Here is a 23,814-nt window from a genome sequence, read left to right as displayed (position 1 = left end):
CGATCCAAAGTCTGAGACGCAGAATCCCTCAGAGGGTCCTCCGTTCTCCTGAGCCCACGCCATCAGGTCTGAGAAGTACTCCTCTCTGCTGCCGTCGAACACCACCGACAGGCCTGAACCCAGAACACACAGTCAAACACGTCATCAGCCTGCGTCTCCTCAACTTTCTTCTTCTCACCTTTCTGTTTCTTGCGGATCTTCTCCACCAGGCCTCGGATCTGGACGTACTCCTCCCACTCTTTACCAGCAGAGGCTGCACTGCTGCATTCTGGGAAACACATGCACAAACATGAACGCCTGTGGCACTTTAAAGTCACCGTGAACAAAAAGGAGCGCCAGGTGTGAGGTCACAGGTGAACTTACTCTGCAGCAGCTCAGAGATCAGGTTCATCATCTCTTTGGGAGAAACGGCGGCGCTGGCTCCTCCCGATCCAGACTTCTGAGTCTTGACTCGACTCTTTTTACCCATGATGCTCTTTGTCAACCAGCTGGAGAGAAAAAAACAGCGATCTGTTGTGAGATTATTCCGCAGTCTGGATGCTGCGTGGTCCTGGCTCATCAGGAGACATTAACCTCTCTCTGACAGCCAATCACAGCGAGCTACATTGTCATGCAAACACAGGCAAAGGACCCTGAGCACACCTACAGCGCCATTATCCCAGTTGAAAATCTGACCTCCATTATCCCAGTTTAAAATCTGGCCTCCATTATCCCAGTTTAAAATCTGGCCTCCATTATCCCAGTTTAAAATCTGGCCTCCATTATCCCAGTTTAAAATCTGACCTCCATTATCCCAGTTTAAAATCTGACCTCCATTATCCCAGTTTAAAATCTGACCTCCATTATCCCAGTTTAAAATCTGACCTTCATTATCCCAGTTTAAAATCTGACCTCCATTATCCCCGTTTAAAATCTGACCTCCATTGTCCCCGTTTAAAATCTGACCTCCATTATCCCAGTTTAAAATCTGACCTCCATTATCCCAGTTTAAAATCTGACCTCCATTATCCTAGTTTAAAATCTGTCCTCCATTATCCCCGTTTAAAATCTGACCTCCATTATCCCAGTTTAAAATCTGAGCTCCATTATCCCAGTTTAAAATCTGACCTCCATTATCCCCGTTTAAAATCTGACCTCCATTATCCCAGTTTAAAATCTGGCCTCCATTATCCTAGTTTAAAATCTGACCTCCATTATCCCAGTTTAAAATCTGACCTCCATTATCCCAGTTTAAAATCTGACCTCCATTATCCCTGTTTAAAATCTGTCCTCCATTATCCCAGTTTAAAATCTGTCCTCCATTATCCCAGTTAAAGGTCTGACCTGGCAGCCTCAGGGTTCATTATGCAGAGGAAGTCTGAGTGTTACGCATGAGGCTATACACACATACACACACACACACACACACACACACACACAGCTGTGAGGGGGTATAGAGACGTGTGTGTCTCAGCTGTTCAGTGAAACTCAGCAGCAGCTGTACTCTGAAACCAAACATTGAACATAAATACTAAATGTACTAAAACCAGAGATGTCCTGATACAACTTTTTCACTTCCGATATCGAGTATTGAGTATCGGCCGATATCGATCTGATACAATATCAGTACGAATCATACAAACTTTTTTTTTATCCGATATAAATATCGATATTGGATCAGGACACCCCCAATAAAAACACCAAATAATGAGCTTCACACAGTACGATACGATACATAAAGTTTTATTAAACAAGCTACACACACACACACACAGGCTGAAACACACATACAGGTGGACACGTCAGTGTGTGTGTGGTGTGTGAGGGAGCTGGTGGAGAGGGTCAGTGCCTTGCTTAAGGGAACATCAGCAGCGCTCAGTTAGCCTCCCTTGTAACCAGCAGGCTGTCCCAGCAGGCCAGCAGCTAGCATTAGCTTCCTAGCAGAGAGGATGCACGCGCCCCTTCAGCTCATTCATCTCTGCAGCGCGAGCCCATGCTAGCTGTTAGCTGCTAATCTGTCAGGTGGTAAAGGATCAGTTTTTAAAGGGAGCTAATCTGCTGCATTAGCTCACGAGCGGGCCCGAGCTGTTCACGTGCATCCGCGTGTACAGAGCATGCGCATATCAGCGCGAAACAACCTGACGAAGCAGGTGAGAACTTTTTAAAAGTTGATAATAAAGCGGTTTTTTTCGGTTTTAACACTTACCTTATTAAGTGACAGAAGCACTTCTCTGTTTCTACGCTGAAACCTAACGTGACTCAGCGCGGCCTCTGATTGGACGGCAAAGGAGATACACTCGCAGACAGGAGCGCTGGATTTTGGCGTTCTGATTGGTTACTGGACGGCACGCCCAGCAGAGCATGGCGTTGATGATGCATTAAAGTGGTGTCGGACACGTCGGAAATTTGAACTTCCGAGTTGTAAAATGTACGATTGTTTTTTGTTTTATTTCTAACGTTAATGAATAACAAAATAATAATAATAATAATGATGAAAAAAACAATAACGAGCAAAAATAATAATAATGAACATATTATTAGAACATTATTTTACCTATTTCAAATCACCTGTTTGCTGAAATAAAACGTTTAGCAGGTCTTCTTTTTTGTGCTCTTTATCACAACATTCAGACTTTCCGAACTGAAATCACGTGACCACCCCCTGAAGTCGGAAGAACGACTTTACAACTTGTAAACATGGATCACCCGAGCAGCACGTGAATGCAGCACAAGTGTGTGTAAACAGCAAGCCATCCCCGCGCGGTTTGTGATTGGCCATTTACTTTTAGAAAGCTTAGTATTACCATATATGGCAATGTTTGCTGCTCAGTGATTGGATGAGGTAAAAGTCAATCACGCGCAGCGTGTGCGGCGGTGTTTGGTGCTCTTTGTTTGGATGGATGTAGCGTGTACAGCTAGCAGCGTTAAAACAGGATGTTTAACTCTTTTATAGTTGAGATTAATTTGTTTTAAATTACGTTAAATACTTCCGGCTTCACGTGGGAGCAGATGATTTAAACCAACTGGTTTGATTTTTTTATTATCTAAGTATATTAGCAACGTTAGCTGCTAGCATCTCTGGTCGGTGCAGGTAAATGTAGTTTTCCTAAAGTCGGAACTACAGAATCCTCCTCGAGCTTCAGGTCCTGCTCCCCCGCAGGACGAATCGGTGCCAGAACACCCTGGAGCTCCTCAGACCCCTGCTGTACTGGGACCGGAAGGATCCGGCCGGTCTGGACCACATCAAACCATGCTGGTACTGGGACAAGAAGGACCTGGTCCACACTCCGTCCCAGGCTGAGGGTCTGGATCCCGCCACCGAGGCCCGGTACCGCCGAGAGGGGGCCCGGTTCATCTTCGACGCGGGGACGAGACTCGGCCTGTATCCTTGAATATTTGAAATATAACAAGAATAAATCTAAGATACATAAACAGGTCATTGATCTAATTAAGATTGTTTAAATAAAAACAAACATGTTGTTGGTCTAATTAACACATATACAATAAAAATAAGTTATTGATCCAATTAAGATTTATAAACTAGCAATAAACATGTTATTGGTTTAATTAGGATGTATGAAATAAATAGGTTATTGACCTTCACTTCAGCTGCTACAGACACTATGACACTCTGGCGACAGGCATCGTTTACTTCCATCGTTTCTACATGTTTCACTCATTCAAACAGTTTCCCAGATATGTGAGTATAAAGTCCTCTTCATCTGTGTCATATTTAAATTAAAACATACAGATTGTTTTCAACCCTGAGCTGTGTCTGCAGGTCTTGTGTTTAACCCTGAGCTGTGTCTGCAGGTTGTGTGTTTAACCCTGAGCTGTGTCTGCAGGTTGTGTGTTTAACCCTGAGCTGTGTCTGCAGGTTGTGTGTTTAACCCTGAGCTGTGTCTACAGGTTGTGTTCATCCCTGAGCTGTGTCTGCAGGTCTTGTGTTTAACCCTGAGCTGTGTCTGCAGGTTGTGTGTTTAACCCTGAGCTGTCTGCCGGTTGTGTGTTCAACCCTGAGCTGTGTCTGCAGGTTGTTTGTTAAACCTTGAACTGTGTCTGCAGGTTGTTGTTTTAAACCCTGAGCTGTGTCTGCAGGTTGTGCGTTTAACCCTGAGCTGTGTCTGCAGGTTGTGCGTTTAACCCTGAGCTGTGTCTTCAGGTTGTGCGTTTAACCCTGAGCTGTGTCTTCAGGTTGTGTGTTTAACCCTGAGCTGTGTCTGCAGGTTGTGTGTTCAACCCTGAGCTGTGTCTGAAGGTTGTTTGTTAAACTCTGAGCTGTGTCTGCAGGTTGTTTGTTGTGTTTAACCCTGAGCCGTGTCTGCAGGTTGTGTGTTTAACCCTGAGCCGTGTCTGCAGGTTGTTGTATTAAACCCTGAGCTGTGTCTGCAGGTTGTGTCTTAAACCCTGATCTGTGTCTGCAGGTTGTGTTTTAAACTCCGAGCTGTGTCTGCAGGTTGCGTTTTAAACCCTGAGCTGTGTCTGCAGGTTGCGTTTTAAACCCTGAGCTGTGTCTGCAGGTTGCGTGTTTAACCCTGAGCTGTGTCTGCCGGTTGTTGTATTAAATCATGAGCTGTGTCTGCAGGTTGTTGTGTTAAACCCTGAGCTGTGTCTGCAGGTTGTTGTGTTAAACCCTGAGCTGTGTCTGCAGGTTGTTGTATTCAACCCTGAGCTGTGTCTGCAGGTTGTGTATTAAACCCTGAGCTGTGTCTGCAGGTTGTTGTATTAAATCATGAGCTGTGTCTGCAGGTTGTTGTGTTAAAGCCTGAGCTGTGTCTGCAGGTTGTTGTATTAAACCCTGAGCTGTGTCTGCAGGTTGTGTATTAAACCCTGAGCTGTGTCTGCAGGTTGTTGTGTTTAACTCTGAGCTGTGTCTGCAGGTTGTTGTGTTTAACCCTGAGCTGTGTCTGCAGGTTGTTGTATTAAACCCTGAGCACTGTCTGCAGGTTGTTGTATTAAACCCTGAGCACTGTCTGCAGGTTGTTGTATTAAACCCTGAGTTGTGTCTGCAGGTTGCGTTTTAAACCCTGAGCTGTGTCTGCAGGTTGTTGTATTAAACCCTGAGCACTGTCTGCAGGTTGTGTCTTAAACCCTGATCTGTGTCTGCAGGTTGTGTTTTAAACTCCGAGCTGTGTCTGCAGGTTGCGTGTTTAACCCTGAGCTGTGTCTGCCGGTTGTTGTGTTATACCCTGAGTTGTGTCTGCAGGTTGTTGTGTTAAACCCTGAGCTGTGTCTGCAGGTTGTTGTATTAAACCCTGAGCTGTGTCTGCAGGTTGTGTATTAAACCCTGAGCTGTGTCTGCAGGTTGTTGTGTTTAACTCTGAGCTGTGTCTGCAGGTTGTTGTGTTTAACCCTGAGCTGTGTCTGCAGGTTGTTGTATTAAACCCTGAGCACTGTCTGCAGGTTGTTGTATTAAACCCTGAGCACTGTCTGCAGGTTGTTGTATTAAACCCTGAGTTGTGTCTGCAGGTTGCGTTTTAAACCCTGAGCTGTGTCTGCAGGTTGTTGTATTAAACCCTGAGCACTGTCTGCAGGTTGTGTCTTAAACCCTGATCTGTGTCTGCAGGTTGTGTTTTAAACTCCGAGCTGTGTCTGCAGGTTGCGTGTTTAACCCTGAGCTGTGTCTGCCGGTTGTTGTGTTAAACCCTGAGTTGTGTCTGCAGGTTGTTGTGTTAAACCCTGAGCTGTGTCTGCAGGTTGTTGTGTTAAACCCTGAGCTGTGTCTGCAGGTTGTTGTGTTTAACCCTGAGCTGTGTCTGCAGGTTGTTGTGTTAAACCCTGAGCAGTGTCTGCAGGTTGTTGTGTTAAACCCTGAGCACTGTCTGCAGGTTGTTGTATTAAACCCTGAGCACTGTCTGCAGGTTGTTGTATTAAACCCTGAGCACTGTCTGCAGGTTGTTGTATTAAACCCTGAGCACTGTCTACAGGTTGTTGTATTAAACCATGAGCACTGTCTGCAGGTTGTTGTATTAAACCATGAGCACTGTCTGCAGGTTGTTGTATTAAACCCTGAGCTGTGTCTGCAGGTTGCGTTTTAAACCCTGAGCTGTGTCTGCAGGTTGCGTTTTAAACCCTGAGCTGTGTCTGCAGGTTGTTTTAAACCCTGAGCTGTGTCTGCAGGTTGTTGTATTAAATCATGAGCTGTGTCTGCAGGTTGTTGTATTAAACCCTGAGCTGTGTCTGCAGGTTGTTGTTTTAAACCCTGAGCTGTGTCTGCAGATTGTTGTATTAAACCCTGAGCTGTGTCTGCAGGTTGTTGTATTAAACCCTGAGCTGTGTCTGTAGGTTGTTGTATTAAACCCTGAGCTGTGTCTGCAGGTTGTGTTTTAAACCCTGAGCTGTGTCTGCAGGTTGTGTTTTAAACCCTGAGCTGTGTCTGCAGGTTGCGTTTTAAACCCTGAGCTGTGTCTGCAGGTTGTTGTATTAAACCCTGAGCTGTGTCTGCAGGTTGTTGTTTTAAACCCTGAGCTGTGTCTGCAGGTTGTTGTTTTAAACCCTGAGCTGTGTCTGCAGGTTGTTGTATTAAACCCTGAGCTGTGTCTGCAGGTTGTTGTATTAAACCCTGAGCACTGTCTGCAGGTTGTGTTTTTAACCCTGAGCTGTGTCTGCAGGTTACAGGAGGATGCTGCCTCTTCCTGGCAGGTAAAGTGGAGGAGACTCCAAAGAAGTGCAAAGACATCATAAAGACGGCCCGCGGTTTGCTCAACGACGTCCAGTTCGCTCAGTTTGGAGACGATCCAAAGGTTTGTATCAGAGCTCGACTCGTGCTGTCTGTGCTGAGAACGAAGTCTGTCCATTTGGACATTTCAGTCTCTGTTCTCAAATGTTTGAAAGAAATCGTGATGCTGGCTTCAAATTCTGCACGGGCATGTCAACCACACGTTTGGCTGCTTGTAACTGCAGCGTGTGTGTGTGTGTGTGTGTGTGTGTCTCACAGGAGGAGGTGATGGTGTTGGAGCGCATTCTGCTGCAGACCATTAAGTTTGACCTCCAGGTGGAGCATCCATACCAGTTCCTGCTGCGCTACGCCAAGCAGCTGAAAGGTTCCTGCACCTGTCTCAGTGTTAAACCAAAGCAGACGTCAGAGCGCTGAGCCAACACGGAGAGAGTAAACAAACGTTTTCTGTCCCAACAGGTGAGAAGACCAAGGTGCAGAAACTGGTTCAGATGGCCTGGACCTTCGTCAACGACAGGTGAGATCCCACACCTCAGATTATATGAGCTATTTAATGAAACGCCACAGTAACCATAATAATGAATCTCTTCCAGTCTGTACACCATGGTGGCCCTGCAGTGGGAGCCTCAGATTATCGCCGTAGCCGTCATGTACCTGGCAGGTCGTCTCTCCAAATTCGACCTCCAGGAGTGGACCGCCAAACAGACCAACCGCCGCTGGTGGGAGCAGTTTGTCCACGACGTACCCGTGGAGGTTCTAGAAGGTATCGTAAACTTCCATCGGTTGTTCCAAAGTAATCCCGACTGGAGGGTTAAAACTTTCGATTACCAGGATTATTAATCTGATCTGATATCCAACATCAGATTATCTGACACTCTGCTCTCCTCCTCCGTTCAGATATCTGCCATCAGATCCTTGATTTGTACTCCCAGGCCAAGCAGCAGATTCCCGATGGAGGGATGGGTGCTGGAGAAACCCCTCTCCCCCCCTCCATCCTGTCCGCCTCAGTCCCTCCCCCCACCAAGAAGACGTCCCCCCAGACCAGCCCTCGACCCCCTCGACCTGCACAGGTGAGTAGACCGCTGTTTGACCCACAGGAGGCTCAAAACCCGCCTCAGCTCCAGCTCTCAGCCTGTCGTTAGCTTGACTCAGAGTTAGCCTGAGACATCATTTCCAGCAGGGCGGCTGCTGCTGATGAGCCTCCAGCGCCCCCTGCAGGAACAGATGAGTGACGACACTCAGGCGTCATATGTGAAAACACATGAAGGCTATTATATCTCTCACATAGAGTCTGTGTGGTTTATATATTCTAAGTGTTATTTGTGTTTTATTCTCAGCCGTCGCCCAAAGAAGACAACAAAGTCATCAGTGAGTTCAACTTTCTGCTCAACATAACAAACATAAAAACACACAGAGGGACTCAAAACTTCTGTAAACTTAAAAACACCTTTTCAAACCGTGCTTTTGTTTTCCAGAGCTCCCTAATCCAGAGGTGCCGCCTCCTCCTCCTCCTCCACCTCCTCCTCCTCCTCCTGCTCCTGTTCCTATGATCACAGGTGAGTGGGTTCACTCACGTGCTCCATGACCACTAAAGCCCCGTTTCCACCGAGCGGTCCGGTCCGGCTCGGTTCGTCTCGGCACGGCGTGCATTTTGCAGCGTTTCCATAGACTAATCGCGGGAAATATTCCCAAATAATCGATCCGTACCGTCCCACTTTTTGGGACCCTTCCGTTGGGAAGCCAAGAATATCGAGCCGACCCGAGAAGCTGGAGCTAAACACTGCAGTCCTCTGATTGGTTGAAAGAATCGTCACTTCCTGTGTTACGTCAGCAAACCAAACCCCGCCGTGTTTAAAGCGTTGAGTGTAACACAGCTGATTGTTTCCGTGTGTATTTGTCCTCGCCGCTCACAGCCTTCTCTGAAACAAAGCTGGATTGAGTTCTTGTAATAAAGAGTCACATGACAGTGACAGAGGAGATGAACTACTGGATGTCTTCTTCGTTGGTTTTGTTTGTGTAGCGTTTTTCTCCTTTGTTGAATGTATTAGTTAGCGGTTAGCTGTTAGCGGTTAGCTGCTATCATGTGATGCTATTTACATAGCGGCTATCGTCATCCGGCTGACACGCCGCCTACCAAGTAGGACACGGCTGGCTGTGGAAACACAAACGGGATCGGGCTTAATCGGACCAAACCGTACCGACAGTCCTCAGACTTTTCTCCACTCTCGAGCCGTACATCCTCGAGTGGACATTTGGAGAACATGAACCGAGGAAAAAAGTAACGCTGCTGCAGAACCGACGTGGCGTGTGAGTCGGCACGTTAGCTTGCACGTAGGCTGCTCGCTCTGTTTAAACGTAATCAGACGGGTCATCTCCGTACGGCACGCATTTGGTGGCGTTTCCATCGACTAAGGTCGGGAAAGAACCACAAATTACCGACCCGTACCAGCAAGCAGCATGTGGAGAATACACGACAACAAACAGCTGTCATATATTTGGCTCCGCCCACTAAACCAGGTCCACAAAATGTCTGGAATTAAACATCAGAGTGAGTGTTTGTTTTTTTTTTTCTTTCCCACAGATCTAAAACCCCCCTCCTCCTACCCTCCAGCCCCTGACCCCCCCTCTAAACCACCACCCCCTCCTTTACCCCACTGTCCCCCTCCTCCCCCTCCCCCACCTCAAGACCTGCCCCCTCCCTCCAGCTCTCTGTTGTCCAGTGAGGGCTACCAGACCATCCAGTCCATGATGAACACCTCCGTACATCAGGCCTGTGTGCCCCCCATGAACTATCACCATTACCCCCCGGGCGCCACGGCCTACAACGCCCCTCCTCTGTCAGTCTACAGCTACCTGATGGCTCCGCCCCCCTCTGTCATGGGGATGCCTCCTAGCCTGGGTGGGGTGTACCACCCTCCTCCTAACGCAGGACATCAGCTGCCCCCTCCCATGCCACCCGGGATGCCCCCACCACCACCCAGCGGACAGAACCAAAGGACCTGGATGAGATGAGAACCACAAGGACTCAACAAGTTGAAATGACCTGGGATCAGATATATCCAATCATCCGTCAATCAAATCAATAATCCAGTCACACATCCTAATCCAATCAGAGATCAAAAATCCATTTTTAAAAAGTCCAATCAGAGATCAGTAACCCATCATCTATCAATAAACCAATCAGAGATCAGTAACCCATCATCTATCAATAAACCAATCAGTGACCAGTAAGCCATCAATAAACCAATCAGTGACCAGTAACCTATCATCCATCAATAAACCAATCAGTGACTAGTAACCTATCAATAAACCAATCAGATCAATAATCCATATATGCACAGTCCAATCAGGAATATAGAAAGCCATCAATAAACCAATCAGAGATCAATAACAAACACTGATCAGCCTGTAAATATAAACTGGTTCATGTTTTATTTGTTAAATCTGTTTTTATGTCAACAAGTTTTAGATCGGTTTCACACAGTCCAAAGAACTAAACTGGTTAGACTGGTTTATTATTAGACTGGTTTATTATTAGACTGGTTTATTATTAGACTGGTTTGTTGCCGTCTTGAACTGGTGCAAACTGTGAATGATGGTGTTAAACTGGTTCAAACTGGTCCGTGAGGCGACGCAGGTGAAAACAGGTGACTTCATTGTGTCAAACTGATTTAATACAAGTTTTAAACTGGTTTATGATGGGATCAAACTGGTCATTTCATGGTCTAGTTTAAACTGTTTAATTTGGTGTCAAACTGCGTCTTTAACTATTTGACATCAGTTGAACTGGTGCAGGCTGCTTTATTATGTTATCAAACTGGTTAAAATGGGTTATTTCATGGTGTTAAACTGGTTTGCAATGTTATTACACCGATTTACTTTGTTTCTAATGGGTTTTAAACTGGTGTATAACGGCATGAATGTAAATACAAGTGAATCTGAAGGAGGTGAAGAAACCGTCTGTGTTGATCCTGATTTCAATGTTTACTTCCTTTTTTTTTTTTTTTACTGTAAAATAAAAAACCTGATTAAGAAGTCGCACCTGAGGAGGACGTTCAGTTATTGAGGTCACTTCAGGTTCTTGTTGCATTTAAAGAGACACACACACCAAAACGGAGCGTTCTCAGAGAGAGAGCTGGTTTCTACAGGTTTCATGTTAGATTTGGACCAAAGCTCAGAAACACTGATGTTTCATTCAGACAGCAGGGGGCGCTGTTTGAAAAGATGGATAATGTTTTCTTTAAAGTCTCTTTTGTTTTTGTATCTGCAAAACAAAAGAGTTGGCTTGTTTATTAAATTTAAAGTAAAAGTGCACACAAAAGTTTCACAAACAAACAGATGAAAGTCTGAATGTAGAAAACTCTCTAACCAATGATGCATCACATCCTGCCACAGGGCGCCACCTGCCGGACAACAGGAGAAGACACATTTTCTCAACATTCATTAGTTACCAAAGTTCTTAGTTTCATAACAAAAACACTACAATAACTGAAGAGCCAGCATACCCACAATGCACCGCGCTGTCTGAGACGAATCCGTCCGACTGAATGAAAAAACGAGTTTATAAAGAAACTGTCGGGGAATCATTACACACGCACGCGCACACGCACTCCCCTCACACACACTGTCTCTGCAGCTTCGCTCTCTCTCTTTCTTTCTCTCTCTCTCTCTGGCTGCAGATTAACCGGGTCAGCAGCTGATCCGGACAGATGGTACCGGCCTGCAGCGCTCAGTCCTGACGCACACGGACCTTCCGAGGACTCGGTGCACGGAGGACTCGGTGCACGGAGGAGTCGATGCTCTGAGGAATCGGTGCAGGGGGGGGGGGCAGGACGGATCACACGTCAGAGGACAGACAGATGATCGGAGTCAAAGTGCAGACAGGAAGCTGCTCCTGATCAGCGCCATCATGGAGCGGGGTTCTGTTCCTGCCGCGGGTCTGATGTGGATCCTGGGGGTCCTGGTGACGTGTTCGGGTCCGGTTCGGTCCCACCCTCAGTGTCTGGACTTCAAACCCCCGTTCAGACCGCTCGGAGAGGTGACGTTTTGCGTCATGTACCGAGACTTCGGCTGCTGTGACTTCGACAGAGACCAGCAGCTGATGAAGAAGTATTACGTCATCATGGATCAGTTCGACTACCACGGGTACGCGACCTGCGCGAGCTACGTCCAGGACCTGCTCTGTCAGGTAGGCACGAGGGCAAAGGTCGACCGAGGTCCACACCTGACCCAGCAAACACACACACACTCACACACGCACACACACAGATAATAAAGTGAAGGACATTTTCTGTGAAACAGAAGCAGAAGATTTGAAATGTTAAAAAAAACAAAAAACACTTCACTGCCAGTCGCCATGGCAACAAGTACAGGTCTTTACTTCAGAGACTTTTGGAGGTTTAATATTTAATACTCCTCCTCCTCCTCTGCATCTCTTCCTGTCTCTCCTCGTCTTCATCACTCCGCCTCCTCTCATCTTTCTCTCTTCTCTTGTGAAGGAGTGTTCTCCATTTGCGGCTCACCTGTTTGACGCAGAGGACCCGAGCACCCCGACCAGAACCATCCCTGGCCTCTGTCCGGACTACTGCTCCATGTTCTGGAGGAAGTGCAGCTCCGCCCTCCCCCTGCTCTCCGACGACCCGGTCGTCTCTCGACTCAAAGACGACGAGACGCGTCTCTGTCGACACCTGGAGCTGGACGATCCCGACTACTGCTACCCTCACCTCCTCAGTAACAACAGACTGACCCAGAACCTGGGCCGGGTCCAGTCCGACTCTGACGGCTGCCTGCAGCTCTGTCTAGAGGAAGTCGCCAACGGGCTGAAGAACCCCCTCGCCATGGTGCACGCCAACGACGGCACGCACCGCTTCTTTGTGGCCGAGCAGGTGGGGCTGGTGTGGACTTACCTGCCGGACCGGTCCAGACTGGAGAAACCGTTTCTGAACATCACAAAGGCGGTCCTGACGTCGTCCTGGGAGGGAGACGAGAGAGGATTCCTCGGACTCACCTTCCACCCGAAGCACAAGTTCAACGGGAAGCTGTACGTGTATTACTCCGTGGAGGTCGGGTTCGACGAACGGATCCGGATCAGCGAGTTCCGCGTGTCCGCCAACGACATGAACCAGGTGGATCACACCTCTGAGAGGTACGTGAGACGGGTCCGTACTCTGTGAAGTTCTGCTCCTTTGTTACCTTTCTTTTTTGTTCACCATCGGTCCAAAATTTTCTTTTCTGAACGACGTCCTTTTTGTGATCCCGAGCCACTTCCTGTTTCTGAGGCCGGCCTACGAGACGATCTGGACATGAAACCGGCCTCCATGTTTTGTCTGTCCTCGTTCTGTCTTCACTCTCATTCGTCTTCTGGTCGATCTGCTGTCGACGCTCTCTCCATGCTCACTTCCTGTCCTGCGATGCGTTCAGGGTCATCCTGGAGATTGACGAACCGGCCTCAAACCATAACGGAGGACAGCTTCTCTTCGCAGACGACGGCTTCTTGTACATTTTCACCGGGGACGGAGGGATGGCCGGAGATCCGTTTGGGAAATACGGGAACGCCCAGAACAGGTGAGAGGTCTTTTAACGGATGTGACTGAAGTGAAAGTTTGTTTTTAATCGATGAACGATGAACGAACAGGTCGGCGCTGTTGGGGAAAGTTCTTCGTATCGACGTGGACGACAACGAAAGAGGTCCGCTGTACAGAATTCCTCCCGACAATCCCTTCATACACGAGCGCGGGGCTCGTCCTGAGATCTACGCGTACGGCGTCCGGAACATGTGGAGGTGCTCCGTGGACCGGGGGGACCCGAGGACCAAAGAGGGCAAAGGTCGGATCTTCTGCGGGGACGTGGGTCAGAACAAGTTCGAAGAGATCGACATCATCGAGAGGGGACGAAACTACGGCTGGAGGGCCAAGGAGGGATTCTCCTGCTACGACAAGAAGCTGTGCGCCAACAGCTCGCTGGGTGAGTCACGTCACGTGCGGCGCCGGACGCTCGTTTCACCAAACGCTACACGGCGACACGTTCACTGCTCCAGATCGCCAATCACAAGCAGCCAATCCTACGATAGCGCTGGTTCTTGATGGTGATGAAGGTCACAGATCTGGTCTCTAAGCCTTCTGACGGCATGCTGTGTTTGCAGACGACGTGCTGCCGATCTACGCGTATCCTCACAAGATGGGGAAGTCCGTGACCGGAGGCTACGTGTACCGAGGCTGCGAGTACCCCAACCTGAACGCCATGTACATCTTCGGAGATTTCATGAGCGGGTGAGCTGCTTCACAGACGCTAAACAGCAACGAGCTTTGTATCTGTAGACAAAAAACTGTGTGTGTGTGTGTGTGTGTGTGTGTGTGTGTGTGTGTGTGTGTGTGCGTGTGCGTGTGCGTGTGCGCGTGCGTGTGTGTGTGTGTGTTGCAGGCGCTTGATGAGTCTGCAGGAGGACAGGGTGTCAGGTCGGTGGAGGTATAATGAGATCTGCATGGGGAGGGGTCTCACCTGCGCCTTCCCCGGACTCATCAACAACTACCAGCAGTACATCATCTCCTTCGCCGAGGACGAGGCTGGTACACACACACACACACACACACACACACACACACACACACACACACACACACACACACACACACACACACACAGTGTCAGGACGTCAGTCCCTCCTCTTCCTGTGATGTCATTCTTTGACGTCCTCCAGGTGAGCTGTACTTCATGTCCACTGGAATCCCGAGCGCCACCTCACCTTCAGGAGTCGTTTATAAAGTCGTCGACCCGTCCAGGTGATTATTCATCAACAACTCATAGACCAGTGGCGAACCACAGGCTTTAAATATATTTAAAATAATGTTGTAAATAGCTTTTTGTAATTTGACTTCTCTTCAAAATTAACCTAAATACACAATAAATCATTACAGTGAGAAACTATTTCTATTTTCATTTGTAGATCAGAATCAAAAGATTCACAATAAAAACACTTAAATAAGAGGAAATTAAATATTTAAATTTTTTTCATTCTTCATCTGTTTTTTATTTTATTAGTTTTTCTCTGACTCGAGTCTGTAACAGTTACTTTCATGTAAAAACTTTCTGTATTTAGCTCAGCTTATTAAATGGTTAAACAACAGCCCGCTTATTTGAAAGAAAAAAAAAACATGCAAACGTTAATTTTCATAGTTAATAAAAAAATGTTGAAAATAATCAAAGTTGTTAAAAAAGAAAGATAAAGACATAAATTATTAAACTGAACATTTTATATTTGATGAAAATCTTTCAGGCCTCGCTGACATGAACAAGAAAAATAACACAATATGTCATCTGAATGAGGCCTCGGGACAAAATCTTATGATTCTTCTATTAAAGTCGGGGGCTGCAAAAAATCCCCTCAAGGGCCACAAATGGCCCCCGGGCCGCCCTTTGGACCCCCCCTGTTATAGCTGATAATTAAATGATATCTTTGAGGTTATTTGTCTTTAACTACTGATATTATAAATCGTTTTTTTTCTTTCTCTGAGTCGGTTTTTATCGCTTTGTTTCAGACGAGCTCCACCGCGACACTGTCACTACGACCCTCAGCCAATCAGAGTGAAGAGCAAGCTCATCAAGTTTGTCCCTCAAGAGAGTGAGTCGCCGTCTGAATATGATGAAGTGTCATTAGCGTTGATTAAAAGCTGTTTTTTTTTTTTTGGTGTTTATCGATAGCGTTGATTGGCGAGGAGTCTCCAAACAGGCATCGGACAGAGGCTCCGCCCACTCAGTCATATGATTGGATCCAGGAGCTCATAGACCAACTCGGGGAGTTGGGATCGGACCTGACCACGGCTCCGCCCGTCACCAGCACCTCCAAACCCAGCCGACACTCGAGAAGGAAGGGTCGCCGCAAGAAGGGCAAATCCAGGGCTGAGGGTCGCGTGGAGTTCCAGGACGGAGCGGTGAGGTTGGCGGGAGACGAGGAGGGGCGGAGCGACAGAGGACGGGTGGAGGTGTTTGTGGATGGCGAGTGGGGCACTGTGTGCGACGACCTTTGGACCACCAACAACGCGGCGGTGGTCTGCAGACAGCTGGGCTTCAAGTTCGCCCTGAAAGCAGCGAAAAACTCAGAGTTCGGGGAGGGGCGGGACCTGCGGATCCTCCTGGACGACGTTCAGTGTCAGGGGAGCGAGGCCACCCTGCTCGACTGCAAACACGCGGGCGTGGCCGCACACAACTGCGCCCACTACGAAGACGCCGGAGTGATCTGTGGAAACTCGGACTTTGTTATATACGTCTGAAGGACGTCAGGAATAATCTTTAAAAACATGGCGTCTAAATCTAACACCGCCAAAAACAGACGGTTGTGACATCACCATATGAACACAGAATAAATAATAATAAGGGCTGTCAAACCATTAACACTTTTAAATACGATTAATCGCTCAATTTTAAAAGTTAATGGCTTTTAACTGCATGTTTGAAATTCCAGTGTTTCGCATTTAAAAAAACAAATTGATCAGAAGTTCCAATAATACGAGCGGCGATCGACGGCGGTGTGAAATTGGTCTTCTCGTATCATGACAACGGACTACCGCCGCCTGCTGGCCTGGAGAGGTATTTCCATTTAACGCCTGCGTGTGGCGTTTGGCCCCCAGCTGTCGTCTTTACGGTGTTTTGGTGGAAATTATTTGCTCAGAAAAAAGGCGAGGTGAGGCGACGCCATCGACGGCGAAGTTCTTTGGCGTCTGCTCGGTGTGTCGGAGTCTTAAATGGATGAAACGACGTGCGATTAATCAGGATTTCAGACTTGTTATTAATTGCGATTAGCTAATTACTGCTGACAGCCTCTTATAATAATACAACACACGGGTTTATTCAAACAATCAGCTGAATGTATTGATCATCTCTAATACAGTAGTATTTTAGCTTAATGTTTATATACAAATATTTTTAAATGGGTTTCTGTAGACTTGAATGTTTAATTGAATGTCTTTTTTGCACTTTGCATGAAGATCATCTCAGTGATTTAGTGTTTTATCACAGAATCACATTCCAATGTCACTGTATACTTCCTCACATGATGAATGTTTTGTCAATCGATCACTGGTGGGTGTGTGAATGTATTTGTTACTATCGCTTTGATAGGTGATTTTAATAAAAGATTTTATAGTCTCTGCTGACCCCCTGACCTCTGACCCCTGACCCCTGACCTCCTGCTCCCTAGAAGTGAGTCAATAGATCAGAACAGACGAAGTCGTTTCCAAACACCTGAGAGGGAGACGACTCGGTAACCAAGAGGAGGAGGGTTCGAGTCCCGCATTAAACCGGCTCCAGGGAAACTTTATTTTAACATGTTTAATTCATAGACTGTGAATTTTTGAGAAAATGTATTTGACAAAGCACGATTATGTATGTCTTGATTTTACCAAAACAGATGCTCACACGGAAGCAAATCCCCTAACTCTTGTTTGAATTAGACGATACATGTCTGAACAAGTATTTAAGCGATTTTATCACTGAACTGACCTGAGATGTCTGAGATAGATTGCTTAAAAACCGGACAAGAACAGAGACAGGTATACCTATAAAGGAGGGGAGAGCGCGCGGGGAATGCCGTCAGGCTCCATAGCTCAGTGGTTAGAGCACTGGTCTTGTAAACCAGGGGTCGCGAGTTCGATCCTCGCTGGGGCCTTGTGGGAAATGTTTTTGTATGGTTTAATGTTTGATTGAGAGCAGAGTAGTAGGTGAACTGTAACCTACTTTACTCCCCTGTGCTAAAGGTGAGCACACGGGTACACGTTTAGTCCTGACTGAACCGCACAGCAGCTCCATACTGACACCTGGTGGTTGTCTGTGAAACAAAGTGGTTTTTAACGGGATATTAAATCCAGGTGAGTAAAAGAATTACCTGAGACATCATCAGAGAAAACAAGTCAAATTAATCCGTCATGTTAAAAATATTTATTTTATTTAACACAGGAAACAGACAGATCAGAGCCTCATCGCTGCACTGACTCAGAGTCGCCAGCAGGGGGCAGCGTGGTCACATCTCCAGGTCATCTCTGCAGCTCAGCTGGTGTCAGTCTCTGTAATCAGAGAACACGAGAGGAAACAGATGTCTAATACATGCTGGTATGAATAATTAAAGACACACAGCTGCTCCTGAGTTTTAACGTTCACATGAAATGTTCATCAAGTTTGATTTTCATCTGTTTGTAACAAAAAACACAGAAACAGGACTGTGGACGATGACGTCATTTAGTGTTGATTTAATTGAACAAAACAGAGGCCTATTGATTGATTATGCAAAGATATATTCCTCCATAAGCTACTGTCTCATATTCACTTCCTCTTTCCTTCGTCCTCCTTCTGCTCCTCGCTGAGACATTTTAAAGACCTCACATGTTAACGTTTGTCTCTGATGTAAGGCTGAATGTTGTGTGTGTGTGTGTGTGTGTGTGTGTGTGTGTGTGTGTGTGCTCAGTGATAACCTCTTAAGAAAACAGGGTTTTACGACGTCAGCTCAGTCGTCTGGACAGAAGGAATGGTCCACACGATGAGGTTCATAAAACTCAGTAAATGAAGGTAAACATCTGTTTATCTCAGAGGTTAAAAAAGGTCAAAGCTTTGAACCTTTAAATAAACTCTTCCTTCAGGATCTGAGGATTTCACTCCACGCCTTATCTCTGATTTATACACTCCGTTTGTGTTTTGTGTTTCCTCAGAAACAATGTGCTCGAGTCCGGATCAAATCTGAGACACACAGCGGCTGATTTTATGTCTTTATGAGGACGTCTCCTGTCATTTAACCTCCTGACCGACTCTCTCTTCTTTTATCTCCCTGCAGGAAGTAAAGCAAACACACACCCGCCCCCTCGCCTGTGTTCCCACAATGCCTTGTTTTCAGAGCAAACAGATGCTGTGTCTGTATCATTAAACCTTTGTCCTCCTGCTGAAACTTTGAAGTCCCAACCAGGGGAGAATCAGAGGCGACAAACTGTCACACACACACACCTCTGCTGCGTGGAGCCGGGCCTCCTCTCCTCTCACACACACACACACACACACACCGAGAACACACTCTGGGTCTCACTCTGCTCTTTTCCTCTGCACGGAGCTGGAAGAGGGGAGGGGGATCCTTGTCAGGCTTCTCGGCTCCAGTCCGTCTCCACACATGTGGATGAAGTGTCGAGCCCCCGGCACACTTTACTGATGGACGGGCTGAGTTGTTTTCCTGATGTGAAGTTTGACAGTTCATGAACCTGCGACTCTCTGCAGGGATGAGTCTGCTCCTTCGCTCTGAGAGGCGTCACTGCATCACGACTCTTTGAAATACACAAACAGCTGCACGCCGTGGAGTTCAGGAAACGTTTAACCCTTTCCTTGGGTTCTGTGGATTTGACAGGATATGATTGGCTCGTGTGCACAGGTTGGAGCAGACGTGCTTCTTGTTTTAGGAGGTGATCCCTGATCTTCAGTTTACCTCCGTGCAGGTAGAGAAGGTGTTCGATCAGGTTTCTGTTTTAGAAACAAATTGAGTTTTTCTTTTCATGTGAAAAACGGTTTCAGACGATGGAGATCTGTTTTTGTCGTCTTCATATGGTTGATACTACCCAGCATGCATCCTTCAGGCTCTGACTCCCGGGTTGGATGGCGTGCCTTGGCGACCTGTCGGCTCTTACACTGGTACACCTTTATTTAAAAGGCCATTCTTGGTTGTCTCTGTGTGTTTATCATGCAGAGACAGAACTGTTCTGTACCAGACAGAACCTTTTTATGCTCTCTGTCCCAAACGCTCCGACTGAACTTGGGAAAAGAGCCTCTGGGTGTTCGGCACCTTCGGGCCTGGACGACTTAAAGCTGAAGGAGCCGGTGTCCTTCAATGTTTTTAAATCTAGAATGAAAGACTTGGAAGCGGACTCTATACGTGGTAATTGTTTTAGCCCAGCTTTGGATTCTCAGATGGCTCTATTTTATTCCATGATGTTTTTGGGAACTGTACCTTGTGTCTCTTTGTGTCTCTTTGTGTCTCTTTGTGTCTCTTTGTCTCTTTGTGTCTCTTTGTGTCTCTTTGTGTCTCTTTGTGTCTCTTTGTCTCTTTGTGTCTCCGTCTGTAACTCTGTGCGTTTCTTTGCTGCTGCCTGTCTCGGCCAGGTCTCCCTTGGAAAAGATGTTTTTAATCTCAATGGGACCAACCTGGTTAAATAAAGTAAATAAATAAGAAGGTCAGAGGTCAGGTCATCCTCTTCCCATCCGGAGTTTTCCAAGCTCGTAAAAAAGCCTGAAAGATTATTCGTAAAAAAAAGTTCCGATCGTTCGCCAACTTTTCCCCTGAAGCAGCGAGCAGGCTGTTTTTACTCGCCATCATTCAGTCGAGTAACACCGCCACAAATAGATACATGTTAATAATACATGAGTTTTATATGATACTGATGCTGTCATGTACTTTAAAGTGTAACAACAAGCCCCGCCTCCATGAGTGGGATTAACACACCGACTGAAACCTGTTTTTCTTTCTTTTGAAAACCTTGAATCTGTTTTTAATCTGGTTGTTTTATTGCAGCGGGTCGGATCGTATTACACGCGATGAACATCAACACGCACACACACACTTCTGTGCGGATCACGTTTTATTTAAAGGTTAAAGCGTCAGACGCTGCCAGGAGTCAAACAGAGACGCTCACTGAAGTTTAATCCAGCTTCAAGTCGTCATAAATAACGGAGCCAGCGGCGAGCGTTTGTTTTAACCACGCAAACACTGTTTCCTCCTTACCGCCTCGCCTTCTACTTAACCATCTGCTTTGATTTATCCACACACACACACACACACACACACACACACACTCGCAGGTTACACACACACACTCAGGAGCTCAGGTTGTTACCATAGTAACGAGAAGTGATCAAACGGAAACATTCAGATTTAAGAAATGTAAAAAATACAGGAGTTTATTATTTATACTGTTAAAGTCAAAACATTTACATTTAAAAGGTTCAGCGACCAATAAATAAACATTCACACACACACACACACACACGCATGCAAACACACACACACATGCAAACACACACACACACACACGCAAACACACACACACACACACGCAAACACACACACACACAGTAGCAGCAACATTAACCGTTCTGTATGTTGCTCTAAACAGTCTTTGTATAAACTTTGATAAATGTTCAGCAGTAGAGGTGTGTGTGTGTGTGTGTGTGTGTGTGTGTGTGTGTGTGTGTGTGTGTGTGTGTGTGTGTGTGTGTGTGTGTGTGTGTGTGTGTGTGTGTGTGTGTGTGTGTGTGTGTGTGTGTGTGTGTGTGTGTGTGTGTGTGTGTGTGTGTGTGTGTGTGTGTGTGTGTGTGTGTGTGTGTGTGTGTGTGTGTTCTCTTCACATTATTTGACGTTCAAACTGAAGTTTCTGTAAAAAACGTTCGACTGAAAGATTCAGAAAAATAAACTTTGAAAGCTCCGCCCCCCTCGCCGCCCGTCATCAGTACTCTCTGGCTTCCCTCAGTTCGGTCTGAAACTCGGCGTCGGGGGGGTTTGGCGTGCAGTCCAGCCCGTTGTTGGGCGGCCTCACTGAGTGGAACAGGGTCCAGTCGCCCTTGCAGAGGATCCAGGGCAGCACGTCCACCTTGTAGTGCAGCTCGGGGGAGAACTCGGTGCTGATCAGGTTCGGGGCTCCGGCGCCTTTCCCCCGCGTGATCAGTCTCATCTGGTCGTCGTAGCAACAGTGCTGCGCGGCCAGCGTGGTGCTGTGGTAGGACAGCATGGAGCGGATGCAGAAGCGGGCCGAGGGCTTGTAGATGTCCAGGCGCTCCTTGGCGCCGCTGGCGTCCCTCCAGCGGTACGTCTTCCTCAGGTGGGCGTCGGCGATGTTGACGGCGCTGTAAACGGCCTCGGAGGGGTAAGAGCAGGGGCAGCTGGGTAACTCCGTCAGCACCTGGTGCAGGTACTTCTGCAGGAAGGTGTTCTTACAGCTCAGCCACTTCTCACAGCTGTCCACATCTGGAGCGAGACGACAAAGAGGCATCTTAGACGCTTCTTTACATGTCACATACGTGTTACATACGTGTTACATACGTGTTACACATGAAGGTATGTTTGACGCACGTGTGGTGTAAACAGTCGTCATACTTGTTTCCAGAGAGTCTGAGCTGTTGGTCGTCTGGACACTCGGATGTTCAGTCGCTGAGAGAACAGAGTCTGTATGACCACACACACACACACACACACACACACACACACACACACACACACACACACACACACACACACACACACACACACACACGCATGAACACACACACACACGCATGAACACACACACACGCATGAACACACGCACACATATTAAACAAACACTTCCTGTTAAACTCTCTGAAGTTGACGTGAGTTTCGTCTCTTCCTGTGATCCCAGACGGACTCTTACCCGCGCAGCTCTCCAGGTCACATGACCGCGACTCGGTGGCGGTGCACGCGTAGCCGCAGGACCGAGTGCGCTTCTGCGTGCCGTGTCCACAGGTGGCGCTGCAGGGAGCCCAGTCGCTCCAGTCCTCCTCGAACTCTGGAAGGAAAAACAAGAAGAAACGGGGAGAAAAAAAAGCGAAGAGAATGAAAGTCCGATCGACAGCACTTTAAAGTTTGCGGTGAAAACGTGGCGAGCTTTGAAGTGGGCGGTGAATTCCTCACCCAGCTGGTGCATGTGAGCTATGCGAGTAAAGAGGCGAGTAACGACAGCGTGGGACCTGTGAGACACGCTGCTCTGTGTTTAAACGACAGCAGCAGGAAGGAGAGGCTGCGCTCAGCCAGAGGGGAAGCACGACGGGAGGAAGAGGAAGAAGAAGTTCTTCATTTTTTCTTTTGGATATTTTTCTGTATTTTTCACAAAACGTCCTGAAGTATAAAAAATGGGCCTTTCTGTGTTTTTCTTTTAAAATCATGTCCGGCCTCCTGAGACCTCACTCCCCCCCCCCCCCCCGGCCTCCTGAGACCCCCCCCCCCCACTCTCTGGAAGGAGTGTGTGTATGTTTTTGATATTCCTACCATAGTTTTCCTTTGCATCCCAGTCCTTGTTCCAGTGACCCCCCAAGTCCCCCCCGACTCCACTCAGGATGGGCTCTTCAGGGTCGTAGCTGTAGTCCCCGACCTGGTCCTCCACACCGGCCCTCCTGTTTTCCAGCTGATCCGGGTACTCCCAGAACAGAGGCCAGAACAGCTTGCTGTGGCTGCTGGCCCACTCCGACGACGAGGCCGACCAGTCGTTTCGCTGGTTTTCTTTGGCCAGATCCATCTCCACCTCGGTCTGGGGGTCGTCCACCACCTCGATGGTGAGCTGACACAAACACACACACTGTTATATTCTACAGGTTCATGGTGAGACACACTGTCACAAGAAGTCCTTATATGGTCACACAAAGTGATGTCACTGCCGTCTGTTTATTTAAAGATCAGATTAAAACTTTATGAAAGAGTTTATTGTGCAGCAGAGAGACGGAGATGATGGTGGAGCGGAGAGATGAACTGATATGCACACACTGGTGTACACACACACACACACACACACACACACACACACACACACACACACACACACACACACACACGTACACACACACACACACACACACACGTACACACACACACACACACACACACACACACACGTACACACACACACACACACACACACACACACACACACACACACGTACACACACACATCAGACCTGCACACACACACACACACACACACACACGTACACACACACATCAGACCTGCACACACACACACACACACACACACACACACACACACACATCAGACCTGCACACACACACACACACACACATCAGACCTGCACACACACACACCAGACCTGCACACACTGGTGTCCACGTAAACACACACACACACACACACACATCAGACCTACACACACACACACACACACACACACACACACACACACACACATCAGACCTGCACACACACACACCAGACCTGCACACACTGGTGTCCACGTAAACACACACACACACACACACACACACACATCAGACCTACACACACACACACACACACACCAGACCTGCACACACACACATACACAAACACATCAGACCTGCACACACACACATACACAAACACATCAGACCTGCACACACTGGTGTCCACGTAAACACA

General features: G+C 47.4%; 4 protein-coding genes and 1 long non-coding RNA gene across 5 annotated transcripts in view; 3 read left to right on the top strand and 2 right to left on the bottom strand.

The window, feature by feature from the left end:
• Positions 1-3: 3 nt before the first annotated feature.
• On the bottom strand, positions 4-2,305 carry LOC306840154 (actin-histidine N-methyltransferase-like; the record flags this gene model as incomplete). Its single annotated transcript, XM_079369248.1, has 4 exons — positions 2,186-2,305; positions 364-488; positions 179-268; positions 4-113 (listed from the first exon to the last, which is right to left on the bottom strand). Coding segments are annotated over exons 2-4 (306 nt in total), but the record flags the coding sequence as incomplete, so codon positions are not given.
• A 371-nt stretch (positions 2,306-2,676) lies between these two features.
• Positions 2,677-9,912, top strand: LOC306840153 (uncharacterized protein; the record flags this gene model as incomplete). The annotated part of the gene is made up of 12 exons (XM_079369247.1): positions 2,677-2,696; positions 3,092-3,361; positions 3,598-3,679; positions 6,591-6,722; positions 6,917-7,022; positions 7,115-7,172; positions 7,249-7,418; positions 7,553-7,725; positions 7,993-8,023; positions 8,131-8,211; positions 9,237-9,808; positions 9,847-9,912. The coding sequence occupies 11 exons, from the start codon at positions 2,677-2,679 to the stop codon at positions 9,665-9,667; spliced, it is 1,554 nt and encodes a 517-aa protein (XP_079225373.1). The 3' UTR covers positions 9,668-9,808; positions 9,847-9,912.
• Positions 9,913-11,155: 1,243 nt separating this feature from the next.
• hhipl1 (HHIP-like 1) lies at positions 11,156-16,801 on the top strand. Its single transcript, XM_079368967.1, has 9 exons — positions 11,156-11,843; positions 12,154-12,800; positions 13,076-13,219; positions 13,290-13,618; positions 13,797-13,923; positions 14,075-14,220; positions 14,352-14,433; positions 15,190-15,272; positions 15,353-16,801. Exons 1-9 carry the CDS (start codon positions 11,565-11,567, stop codon positions 15,919-15,921), a joined length of 2,406 nt encoding a protein of 801 aa, XP_079225093.1. The 5' UTR covers positions 11,156-11,564; the 3' UTR covers positions 15,922-16,801.
• Positions 16,802-17,330: 529 nt separating this feature from the next.
• LOC306840657 lies at positions 17,331-18,340 on the top strand. Its single transcript, XR_013781359.1, has 3 exons — positions 17,331-17,514; positions 17,603-17,755; positions 18,108-18,340. It is a non-coding gene; the product is annotated as an uncharacterized lncRNA (long non-coding RNA).
• A 2,722-nt stretch (positions 18,341-21,062) lies between these two features.
• The window catches only part of ism2a (isthmin 2a), a 10,865-nt gene continuing 8,113 nt past the window's right edge, over positions 21,063-23,814 (bottom strand). Inside the window, exons 4-7 of the mRNA XM_079370517.1 lie at positions 22,674-22,962; positions 22,060-22,194; positions 21,765-21,833; positions 21,063-21,635 (exon numbers count right to left, since the gene is read on the bottom strand). Of these exons, the coding sequence (XP_079226643.1) occupies positions 21,118-21,635; positions 21,765-21,833; positions 22,060-22,194; positions 22,674-22,962 (1,011 nt within the window). The 3' untranslated portion in view covers positions 21,063-21,117. The remainder of the gene's footprint in view (positions 21,636-21,764; positions 21,834-22,059; positions 22,195-22,673; positions 22,963-23,814) is intronic.

The sequence above is a fragment of the Symphodus melops genome, assembly GCF_947650265.1.
Source record: "Symphodus melops genome assembly, chromosome: 19".
In the NCBI taxonomy this organism is placed as follows: Eukaryota; Metazoa; Chordata; class Actinopteri; order Labriformes; family Labridae; genus Symphodus; species Symphodus melops.
This window is presented reverse-complemented; position numbering and strand designations above follow the sequence as displayed.

What these genes read in the sequence shown, in the direction of transcription:
- hhipl1 (XM_079368967.1), top strand. Translation starts at nt 11,565, where the DNA reads ATGGAGCGGGGTTCTGTTCCTGCCGCGGGTCTGATGTGGATCCTGGGG. An exon ending in TCCAGGACCTGCTCTGTCAG is followed by an intron (nt 11,844 to 12,153) that starts GTAGGCACGAGG and finishes TCTCTTGTGAAG; the next exon opens with GAGTGTTCTCCATTTGCGGC. An exon ending in AAAGTCGTCGACCCGTCCAG is followed by an intron (nt 14,434 to 15,189) that starts GTGATTATTCAT and finishes GCTTTGTTTCAG; the next exon opens with ACGAGCTCCACCGCGACACT.